Consider the following 12,472-nt stretch of genomic DNA (forward strand, 5'->3'; position numbering starts at 1 on the left):
CTTAACCTGCTCCGTGAATCCTCCTCAGCCCTCATCTACCATCTAACTTCCAAGAACATGCTGCCTGATGCTGGTTTCACTGCTTGAAGCTCAGCAGTCAGATGCTTGAGAAGGGGAGGGAGATGGATGTCAGAAATCAGAGGGACCCCTGCTGCCATGTCTGGATGCAGCTGCGGCTGCACAGTAAGAAGAAAAAAGGAGGAGGGGGGGAGAAGGGCAGAGTTGTATCTTTCTGGCTGTGATGCGCTGTGCAGGCTGCACTAGGTGCCCCACTGTCAGCCCAAGATTGATGGATAGGGCTGTGTATCGCACATAACATCAATTCTGTCCTGCTTTCTCTTTCATTCTGAGCCTCACTCCCTCATCACTCCTCCCCTCCCGTCTCTCTCATGCTCACCTCCCTCCCCCTTCTTACTGCTGCTCCAGGTCCCTCGCCGGTCCCTCTTCTCTGTATTAGTTTCCAAAAGGCATCTTTAATGCTGAGAGAGAGCGCGCTGTGAGGCAGCAAAAAAGCGAAGCAAGCGGATTGCTATCTTTGTGACAGCCTTGCTGCCTGGCAGGCTGCTTGAGACACGGAGAACTGGATTGGACTGTGGTGTTCCGAGGAGGAGGAAGAGCAGGAGGGAGAATTGAGGGGCAAGCTGGACAGATGGAGGATGGCATCCAGCACTTGGGACACTGCGTGGTTGACATGAAGGAGCTGAGCGCCAACCCTGAAGGACTGAGTGCTGCCGGTGAGCTGCCTGCACTGTGTTGTCTGTCTGGTTCTTAAGCTGTCTCCTTAGTCCTTCCTGCTGCAGTGTAACTCCCTAACTCCTTTTTTGTTTTAAGATTTATTGTCTTCAGTGTCCTACAGTTTCTGTAAACACTCGTTCAGATGGTGCCTTTTCTTTTTCTTCTAGTATTTGCAGAGGTGCTGTCTCTTTTGCTTATACATATACAGAGCAAGTGAATGTTTCACATATTGAAAGCAGAGGGTGGGTTTTAGCAAAAGTCTGAGAAGAAAATAATCTTTTATATATGACATCCATAACCAAACTACTAAGTTCAGTGTAGTATCTGGAGAACTCATGTGTTATTGTTATAGTTGTTACAAAATGACTCTGAGCAATATGATATTAACAGATAGGGTTTCCAGATCATTGTTGAAAAAAAAAAAAAAAGTGAAATTTTCAAATATCAAGAGCCAACCCAAAATCTCTTACTTGTCTCTGGACTCAGGAGCTCTAATGTTTTAGCAATATCATGTCGATACCTCATAAATCAAATGTTCCCACAAGTTATGCTGGAGGATCAATTCTAAACTTACTGGCCTGCCTTGCTGCAGTTTTCAATTAAGTGGTCATTCAGTGGATGGATTTTAATCACTAATTGTTTCTTAGCTCTCAGTTGTGTCTACAAAACCACTCATGTAGCTAATTATGTTACAAAAGTCTGCCTCATCTTGTTTTGGGCATCAGAGAAATTGATGTAGGCGCAAAGACAACCTTGAAAAAATATTTTTATATACATTATTATGTTTGTGCTTGTGTGTACATGGTGGTTTATCTGTGCATGTGAATCTTTGCACTTTTACTGCAGTCCTATTCCATTAAATCCCAATGAAATACCATTAAAAAGCACTGCCAGGGACTGACTAGTCATACTGCTCATTACAACAAGAGAATGCTAAAGAGATTATCCATATCAGTAAATTCACAAAGCCTCCTCTTCAAATTTAATACCTTTGCCTCCTAAAAGGACAGACCCTGCATGCAGAGACACTAAGCGTTTGCACTGACATTCAAGATCAAAACCTTCATGTTGTCACTGGGAATAAGCAAATGGAGTTGCACTAAGTGTGGAGGGGGAAATATAAGTCATGAAACCTTGTCTCCTTTGCATACAGCTACTCAGATGTAAGGCTGTGGAGGCCGACATCCACATCTGCACATATGCAAAAACACAAATTTGAAGGAGAAATCGAAACCTGTGTGCATAGGACCATTGCATGCATGCACGGATGCATAGTATAGAGCCACACACGGCACTCTTTGAAATCAATCAACCCTGCAAAACAAGGTGTCAGTTTAAAACACCATCTTGTAACCATTTACGAATCCACAGATTTGTATTATTTCAGCATTTCAAGATGTGACATACAACAAATATGAGTACACTACATCTACAGTTGATCTCAAGTCTAGGAGTTTTGTGTGCATTTGAAAACCTTGGAGAAAAAGAAAAAATCATTGCAGAAGTGGTTTTTTTACTTATAATAACTTACCCTACAGAGAGAATGCTCTGTAGCTCCTATTTCTTGCATGTGGACAAAATTTTTATTTTCTACTGTATATTCATTTAATAATAGCTACACTATTTTTGTAGCCATGCATAACCAGTTGTGCACCAACCATGGTTGGAAACATTGAGATTATGCATATCTATTAGGGATACAATGATAAATTCATACAAAATTGTTCATTTTAATATTAAAGATGTAATTGTATTGGTACACAGATCCCTGAAGCGATTTAAATGTACGATGAAACAAATTCAACACAACCTTATCGTGTCAATGCCAAAGTAAAACACACCATTACCACGCTGGCACACACCAGACTGGAGATGGGTTAACAGAGTCTGCACACATTTTAAATACTATATCAGATAGCCCACCGCCAGATTCCCTGCTCAGGTCATGCAGCAAAAGCAGTGTATATGTCCATCATCGTTGCTCACCATGGAAAAACAAATAATAGTCTGATGCTGAGAACTCTTACAATGCACATTCAAATCTATCAGCTGGAAATCATTAGATTTTTTTTTTAAATGAAGAAGAAATGGGCAGAAGTCTGCATGTCATGCCCCTCCAGCTGACTGCATCAAACCTCTCTCAGATTCAATGCCCTGTCTTGAGCATGCAAGTGGTGACAGTGGAGAAAAAAACTTGATTTTAACAGGCAGACCCAGAACCAGGAAGGGAGGCCATCTGCCTTGACTGGTTGGCGTTTGAGAGGACAGGAAAAAAGGGACAACAAGCACCATAATGCCAGGCCAGGGATACCTGCTGTGAGAGAAATCAGAGAAACACCAGTTAATGACAACAATAATGTCATTTGTCCTTGGAGAGACAGCAGAGTGAGGAAAGGTGCTCAGGTTTCTTATGTGGGGAAAGAATTTAAATTCTATTCTGGATTTAACATGAAGCCAAAGAAGAGAAGCTAAAACTGGAGAAGATATTGTTCCTGCTCGTTCTCATCAGAGCTCTCGCAGCAGCATTTTGGATCAGCTGGAGGCTCAAAGAGATGTTGACACAGCCCAGTAATTAGTAGTAATAAATGAAATACACAGTGCCTCTTTGCAGTATCCTTTTTTTTTCTTAACCTTATGAACTGCGGGACATCTGGTCTCTCATTTACACAAAACATACCTGTGCACGTATGATGTGTAATGTCATTGAAAAAGAATGAAAGAGAGAAAAAAACTTGAGGAATAAGCAGTCAGAGTCTGGAGTTCTTAGAAGAATAAAAGCTATCTCTAGTTAGTTTTCTGCTACGATAGCAACAGCTCAGTAGAAGGTCAACGAGAGTTCTTGTATTCAGCTGCATGAATGGAGAAGCTGTGTGTCTGTCTGCAGGGGTCCTGTTTGAAGTTGTAAGCTAATGGAGATGAAGACGGTGCCATTGGTTTCAATGCTGTGGCAAATGACTATCTAACTGGATACTGAATTTTAGCATCTATTGGTATCTATTTTTTTATGACAACCCTACTATGAAGTATCAAAAAAACATTTACAGGTTGCATTGAAACGCATTGAATCGAACAATGAATGTTGAGATGCTGATGAATGTTGAATGTTTTCGGTTTAAAAATGCATTTGGTCTGAATTATACTGTACCCCATACATCATACTATGTAACAAATTATTTTACAAGTGAGGCATACAGACTTCTAATATCTGTGGCTTCTAGACATGTGAACACCAACATTTCACTCTAGAGACTAGTATGTGAAGAGACATTGCTACAGCTGACATGACAAGTGTGGGAGTGAAACACTAACGAGGAACACCTCATTGTACTTGAGTTCTGTTTTCCTTTAGCATCCTGGAAGACAAAAGGGAAGGCTAAAGCACATAATCATCATGTAGGGCACGGACGACAGGTTGACAACCCTGCATTATCTGTTGCAGGTGAAACTGTTTATCTCCACATTGTTGAAAGGAGACTAGAATGGAACTAAACTGGGTGCCGCTCTGTGCCCGAGTTGGGGCTGAATTGGCTTTTTAAAAACTTGTTATGCCAAAGGAGGAGTTATTATTGACAGCTGCAACCTAAAATTGATGAAGTTTTAATTGCCCAGCGCTTTACATGACAGTAATATTGTGAAGCCAACTGTCTCCCTCTGTGCCCTTGTTAACCCTCCACGCTACATCTTTCATTGGAGTGACAGTCAAGACCTCCTCGGCACCTCCAACTGATTCACAACACTTCATTAAACGCTGGCAACAAAACCATCTGTCCCCTCTCAATCTCCCACAGCAGTAATGTGAGGATAACTCACTCTCTCATTCAGTACCACTTGTCCTAATGGGATGCCTGTCCGTGCAAACATCAATCGAGTTAGAGGTATGTTTGCTTGGCTGATGACTGAATCATCAGAAAGTTTGTGCAGGTGCTGTGTGGGAATTTTAAGCACAGGAACGAGAGGAAGTTTAAGGTTGGACAAAAGTAGTTTGGAACCGTGCAGTTAATGTGTGTGTATCTGTGTGCATATCTAGTGTAGAGGAGTAGAGCTGTTGCCTGAGTTTGAATGGTTTATTTAGAGAATACTATTTATATCCCTGAGACATCAAAGCCCACGGTGTACCAGCCACATAAGTAAATGATTTATATCACCTCAAAATCTGAAAGAAGATAGCGTTCAAAATATAATCAATATTAGTTCTTAGGTGGGGGTTTTGTACGTAATATCTATTCATGAGGAGTATAATCAGAAATGATTAGGACTGTGTACTTTACTCGCTGCATGGCGGTTTATTGAAGCTCTTCTTCGAAAATTGTTTGATTATCTTGAGCCGTGGAAGTCAGTGTTTTGGAGTTTTCTCACAATTATTCTTGGTGCAGTCAGGTATGTGCAGCAATCACCTGTAAAATCGACAGCCCCACACCTCCTACTGCCCCACACCTACGATTCAGAGTGTCAGCTATGTGCTTGTGAATGGTTACCATACTGTACAGTGGGTTAGGAAGCAAAGCATATAAGAGAAGAGAAGAGGGTTAAATGATCATCTATAAGATGGACAATTTGAGCCCCTGTACATTAATTAACTTTGTCATTCCAGAGAAATCACCTTCTCTGCTCACATCCTTATAAATTATCCTCTCTGCTCCATTCAGCATGCCTTTTCCCCCCACAGATACCACCCGCAGACATGGGGCTGATAGATTGGCGGTACAGTGGGGCTGTGGTGTTATTTCTGGAGCCAGATGAAACTGCAGTATAGCAACCGGGTACACCTCATTTGCTTTGGGCTCCTCTGAGAGTTACATCTGCATGTGCTGCCTGCCGCCTTGCTGAGCTCATTACCATATTCATAATGCAAGCGGATATCGATTATAAATACCACACCTGGGCCACTTTTCTCAACATATTTATCTACATTGGAGCTGAGAGCATCATACACTCAAATGAGATATGATTGAGATGGACAGTACAGGTGGTTTACCTCTCTCCATATAGTGTTTAATTGTTGTGATGACACTATGTTGTGTGTCAGACTGATTCTTGCCGAAAGAGGTTAATGACATGCAATGTGCTTAGTGTCTGAGGTAAAAAGAAAAAAGGGGGTCATGCTGTGTGATTTGTAAATAAAAGGACAATGCAATGATATGCAAATAAGCAGAACTCTATACTTAGTTGAAACTCAACATTCAGTTTTAAAGTAGCATATGCTCATTTCAAATTTTGGTGATGCTGCACCGTTTCTTTTAATAACATCTCAAGCAGTTGCTGTGAAATATATTCAGATCCTTATGTGGCTGCTCAACAACTCAGAGCCTCTTTTGTCAAAGTATTTTCAGCAGGTCACAGGACAGATCCAGACAGCGGCCAGGCCCTGGACTCTTTTACAAAGGTTATACACTTCAACATGTGGGGTTGACATGGTCTTGCTGAAATAAGACAGGTCTTTTCTTTTCTTTTGAATGGTAACATTCCCTTATACTGTTATTTTATATCAGCATTAATGTTGCTTTCATACATGTGAACGTTATCCCTGTCATGTGTACTAGCACCCCTCAAAAAAGACACCAAACTAGTTAGTAAAGAAAAAAGAGGAGGGGCTAGACTTTTCACAGTACTGCAGTGTTAAACTCAAATATTTACAAATCATTACATTATGTCTTACTTCAGATTTTATTCAGCATTTTGGAAACAATTGATTTGTAACAAATGCTGCACATGTACAATTTGTCCGTCATCTTAGTAACTGGATGTTGAAGTCACGTAAACATATGACTGCTTCTGGAGCTATGTTGAACACCTAGATGTTAGTAAGTCACTCTTTGTTTGTCAAAGATGCAACATAAACCGTTTTGACTGTTTTATAACCCAAGCATCTGGCAAGGTCCTTTCATAAGTGCTTGACAATCTGCCTAAAAGCTGTGTTTTCAAATGCAGACAGCTGTAAATTCCACTCCTTCTCTTCCCTCTCTGTCAAGATCCACTTTACCACATGTCTCACAATCAGTGTCCCCAACCTGCATCAGACCGAGACTTAGCCTTGCTTCTTATCTTTAATAATTTCTGCAATGACAGGCATTTGCTGCTGCTCTCTGCCACTCAAGATAAGTTGATGTGTAGCACAGATGGGGTCCTGCAAAGTAACTGGGCTGTCCAGGTGACAGTCCCTAATGATGATATGGCTCCAGAGGCAGGTTCCAACAGCTGGTTGCATCTCAGCCCACCTAGCTAAAGGGCTCTCTGTTGCCACCACACAACGTGACATCCTGGCTTATTAAAGTTTCATATGCTCTTAACAAGGAAGGAGACATGACCCCTGAGGAGTGGGATGATGAGAGTGATGTGAAAACCAGATCGTGACATAGAATATTTATTTACATATGGAATAGGCCTGTTTGTGTAAATGACTGTGTTCTTTACTTGTTCATGCTCTTCAGTTATTTGTGTACTTGATTGATTAGATGTTTACCGTACTTGTATGCATAACAGATATTGTGCAAAGTTTGCGTAAGCCAGTTTCTTCAAATGTAGCTTGTTCTGACAAGCATGGCGACTGACAACTAAATATCACTTGAGAAAATACTGTCAATATGAGGTTTTATATACAAGAATGTCAACATATAATAAATGAATTGAACGTTTTTCCTTTTTTTAACTTGCCGTGCCTGACTGGGCACGTGACTCTCAATAAGCAAAAAGCATTTCAATTAACAGGAAAAAAAGTGCTGTAGTATCATCCATAATAAACATTATATTCATGCAATTCTTGTAGTTTTTAATTTACCTCTGGAAATCCAGAGGCTCAAAGATGCACACCAAGCCCTTACAGCCCACCATGATGAAAATCAATGGGATGAAAGGCCTTACAAACCAACTGACCTAACTTGACACTTGAAGCTAAGAGATAATAGTGACTGTAAAACAAGCAAATAATTTTTGCTCTTTGTAAAGGATCCCCATTCTTATAAAAATATCCATCACCTGGGGTGATTACCTGTGTGGCTCCCATACTCAGTAACCATCAAGTATCTGTGGGCCATTAGTGGAGTTGATGAGCCTTACAGAGGCCAGTTGTATCCAGGCACTCGAGGAAGAGCAAAAGACCATTTAGTGGTTTAGGCTCTCTGTATGCGTTGCACTGTCCTGCAGGTGTTTCATCTGTTTGGTGTTTGAATGGTTGTCTGGACTTGGAAAGTGATGAATGAGAGAGAGTCTGGTGACGGATGATAGAAACAGTCACACCTCTGCTTGTCATTTTGCTGTGAGCCCTCAAGGACAATGACTCCCTGGAAACTTTTTTCTAACTCTGACAATGTTTGCAGTGTTTTTGCATAATCTGAATGAGCAGTTTGGGGAGCCAGTAATGCTCGTAGTACAGTTAAGACACGATATACTCTACAAGGCTCATTTTTATAAATTAAAACAGTTTCCAACTCAACTGTGTTTCAGCTTCCCAGTCTACTTTATATGCAGGGTCTATGATTAGCCCTATTAATTTATAGGATTTAAAGGAACACTTGTATTGACTTGTAATGATTCAGTTGTGTTAATGCTGAGGGATTCTGGCTTCTAAGTGAGCATTGTGGGATAAGCAGCATTTAGCCATCAGGTTGCGGCAAGCTGCCTGAGCTGGACTCCACAGAAAAGGCAGGAGTTCAGAGTGCAGGATGTGACTGGATATGAAGAGAACGAGAGTGGGGCAGGCCGGTTGGGATGAGGAGTAGCTGATCATATGCGGCTGGACAAGGCTGGCAGGAGATGAAGTATGTGGAGACGCAGGACTCTGAGCACATACAAAGGACCAAGAATTTAAACAACACAAGGACAGTAACTGAGTAACTGACTTGGACTTTTCAGCCATATTGTAGCACCGAGTAGTGGAGCCGGCAGTCTGTAGAGGAGTGAACGGCAGAGCTTGAGTGTATATCCTGTAGGGGTTTGATAAATGATGCCTCTCGGGTGTGCAGGTGGAGAGGGGGAGACCAGAGCATTACGCCTTGATTTACACACATACTCGCACACATACAGATCACAGGGAGGAAGGACAGCAGTAAAACGACAGGCCGCTCGAAAGAGGAAAACAGGAAGAAGGAACAGGCATGTCAATTCATCCAGCAAGTCATTTATAAACATATTCAGTTTTGTTAATAATTTGAAGATGGAATAAAAAAAAACAATTATTTTCATATTTCATGTCAAGTGGTTCTGGGGAAAAAAATAAAATTTTCACTCTTGTCTGACAAAATCTAAATAACTGATAATCATGACTTCAACAGTTCAAGTTCTAGACTTCAACTCCACTCTCTTTCTTGTTTTCTCTGTTTTACAGGTGTGATTCTTACACCAAATCTGCATCAGGTGGAGTTCAGCCTCGGTAAGTTCTTTTAACTGAAAATCGGGTCATCCCGCTTTCTTATATATCACATGAAATATCGGATGAAACACAGACAAGCCTGTTGGCAGTGTTACACTTTCAGTTCTGTCAAATCAGTCTGGGCCAGAAACAGCAATGGGCTATCAGCCTTCATGCTTAGAAATAACTCACAATATTAATATTACACAAATATAACACAAAGTCAAGGTTACATGCCTGCAAAAGTCGGTCAGAATTATTGGCAGATCTGCATACATATTTATTCTTTTTTCAGTTCTGACTCTTGCACTCCAGGTATGTTTAGAAAGAACTACAGAGGCACCTCACATTGAAAGCTTGAGGCAGAATAGTGACAGGGTACCTTTTGAACTTTTTGAGAGAGCCCTATTCATTTTTCATGCAACTAAGATGTTGGAATTCTATTTCTAGATGATTCATTGCGGTTCAGGTTATGTTTTCTAAAGTGATCATCCAAATCTAAATATTATTCCTGTCGCTTTTGACATTCTACACCAATCACATCAAAAACTACACCTTTCACACAACTGCAACAGAGGCCCTTCTTCTATTCTGTTCACAACAGATGATAGGATGAATGAATACAGTTATTCAAAGGATATGAATAGATCTTATTTCTTTGATGCTTCTGTAAGAGGAAAATATGATCATTTCATCAAAGACAAGTCCTCATAAGGGTCACTTAAGTATTAGAACCACAACTGGTTATTCTTACTGATCGTTATTGTCCATTATGAGTAGAGGAAAAACTGCATATAGACATATTAAATCGCTCTCAATATAGCAGCTAAATTTAAAAAACAACTGTTCATGTATTACAATGGTCACACAAATTGAGCATTCAGACACAACAAATAAAATGTTTATACCTCTTTGGTTTCTAGATTATCTTCTTTCTGTTCAAATTAGACTGAAAATTTGCGCTCGAATACGAAAAGTGCTTGAAATTAAGTGATCAGTCATGGTAAAAAATACTGCTGACAGTTCAGTTGATTAAGTGCCCAATGTCTAGAACATTCATCTAACCTATACTGTATCTGTCGGCCTCGTGGCAAAATGTGATGTATGTTTTATTTCTAACGTTTATTGATTGTCTCACTTTGAAATATTTACTTTTAATCTCCGTAAGGATGTGAAATGTTTTGATTAGTCAAAAGTCTAATCGAATGCAAAGAAAATGGAAAATGATGAAAGGTAAATAATACTAACTATTGAAAAAGCAACATGAACAACAGATATGTAATTTGGGTCCTTATTCAAAGATGTGATATCACATAAATGGCTTTGAATAGAATAGAATAAAATAGAATAGAATATAATAGAAGTACTTTATTCATCCCAAACTGGGAAATTACTTTACAGTAGCAGCATTAATACCCGAGTGAAATAGACATAAAAGCACAAAGCACCTACTATTAACTAGTAGTATAAACAAAATGTACAATTTCAACCTTTAAGATTGTAAATACAAATAAGATTCAAGTAAAAATATCGTCCATGTACAACAAAATGTTAAGTATTAGAGTGTAGCAGTAGCAGTTTTTGAACATATATATAAATGAACAGTATGTTTAACTACTTCAATCTGTTAAGACGGTTCATCCAGACAAAGTTCATACTTTGGTTAATCATCTTCACTGCTTCAGTCAGATTGTGCAGATTTGGATATTCATATAAGATTGTAGAGTACCTCTCATGAGATATGAAGTTTGAGTCGACTTCCAAAACATGTTGTCAGGTCAGGTCATGCTAAACTAACATGGACACGTAAATGGACTACAGGTGTTACATGTTAAATAACTGTTACTGGATTATTTTACAATTTTTGCAAGTATAGGTTTTCATTAACTCAACTGGGTTCACTGCTGAGTCTGTTTCTCAGATAGAGAGAGGAGGCTTCAGGTCAACAAAATAAAACACTTTAACCAGCAGCAGAATATTTCCTGTTCCATTGGTTCAGATGCTGTAAAAAAAAAAATTAAAATTAAAAAACCGAAACAACACTCCAGATAATTGTCTCTGATTAATTTTGCAGTACATAGAATTGTTTTTTGTTGAACTTCCCTGGAGCTGAGATATCACAGTTCACGACTTTGGTTTCCAGCCCCGCTCCGCATTTTACTTGATGAATTCTTTGTGGCCTCTTCAACATAACAACATTCATGTGTATGGCTGCACACTGGCAAGGGGTTTAGTTTTTAGTGATGTGATGTTACATCCCACAACTCTAGGTGGAACCAAAGAGCAAAAGCCTGCTCCATGGTATTGAGCACAATAAAGTTGACAGTTTTTAAAGTGCCGTTAGTCGTTTATGTAATGACAATGTTTAGGTGGACCCAATTATCTATTATTTATTTATCTGACAAGATTCTTTGTAGATTTGTGCCATCTGGAAAAAGGAGCATAAATCTTATTAAGTAGATTGAGTCAAATGGCCTTGCGCTTGTATTTTAAACTCATCATAATAGCGTAACCTGATTTTCAACTGACCCGCGGTGGTTGATCTGAGTTAGAAGTAACTTTTAAGCATCATAAACACACATAGTGGGGCAAGGTTGTTCTGTGATTCATAGATTTTAATTAAAAGACAACGTTCATGTATTCTGCTGTGATCGAGAAGCCAAGGCAGTCAGTGATTTGAGGAGGGACATAGTGCTCTTGCTTTTTTAGTAGCTGTTGAAACTCTGGTTCATAAGCGTGAATGAGCTGCATCTGTTCCATATTCGACAGAGAGGAAATATTTGTGTAATATACTTTAACTGTTTTCACATATCAGTTTGTGTGTGTGGTGGAGTGGCACTAAAGCCACCAATTAGCATTTAATTATACAGTATGGCTGCGGAGGAACATGTTTTTTGATTGGAAGAAAACTTTGCTAATGACTGCAATCATCAAAGGGTCACTCCTTTAGTTGATCACATTGAGTTCCTGCCTAGTCTCATGGCAGAGGCGTTTTTTTCTCAAAAAAGAAAACTTTATATTTGTGGTGAAATTAAATTATGAAATATTTGATAGAAATATATTTAATAGAATATATGGTTTGTGTGTCTGAGATGTATGCTTGTTTAGCGGAAGGGGCCCAATTCAGCAGGCATGTACTCAAAGAAAAGTAGATTTTGATTAAACAAACACTTATCTAATGAAAACACTAACAAAGACCTTGGCTAGAGGAGCAGTATGACTCAAATAACTCAGTTGGTTGTATACTGAACAGCTCTCAAGTCTTTCCTTACAGAAACGTTACATTTACACAAGTATACATCACTGTTACTTGCATAGAAAATGAAATTAAAGCTCAAAAATGGTATCTGGGTACATATGCAGTTATGCACATTTATACAACTATTCCAAGGA

General features: G+C 39.5%; 1 protein-coding gene across 2 annotated transcripts in view; it reads left to right on the forward strand.

Annotated features, from left to right (window-relative positions):
* The first annotated feature begins 465 nt into the window (after nucleotides 1-465).
* inpp4b (inositol polyphosphate-4-phosphatase type II B) overlaps nucleotides 466-12,472 on the forward strand; it is a 147,588-nt gene continuing 135,581 nt past the window's right edge. The window contains exons 1-2 of one of the 2 annotated variants that reach the window (XM_072384910.1): nucleotides 466-734; nucleotides 9,056-9,100. In XM_072384910.1, the coding sequence (XP_072241011.1) occupies nucleotides 650-734; nucleotides 9,056-9,100 (130 nt within the window). In that variant the 5' untranslated portion in view covers nucleotides 466-649. The remainder of the gene's footprint in view (nucleotides 735-9,055; nucleotides 9,101-12,472) is intronic. The other variant, XM_072384911.1, reaches the window with a different exon arrangement.

Source organism: Leuresthes tenuis, unplaced genomic scaffold, assembly GCF_036924035.1.
Source record: "Leuresthes tenuis unplaced genomic scaffold, fLeuTen1.0.hap1 SCAF_4, whole genome shotgun sequence".
Classification (NCBI taxonomy): domain Eukaryota; kingdom Metazoa; phylum Chordata; class Actinopteri; order Atheriniformes; family Atherinopsidae; genus Leuresthes; species Leuresthes tenuis.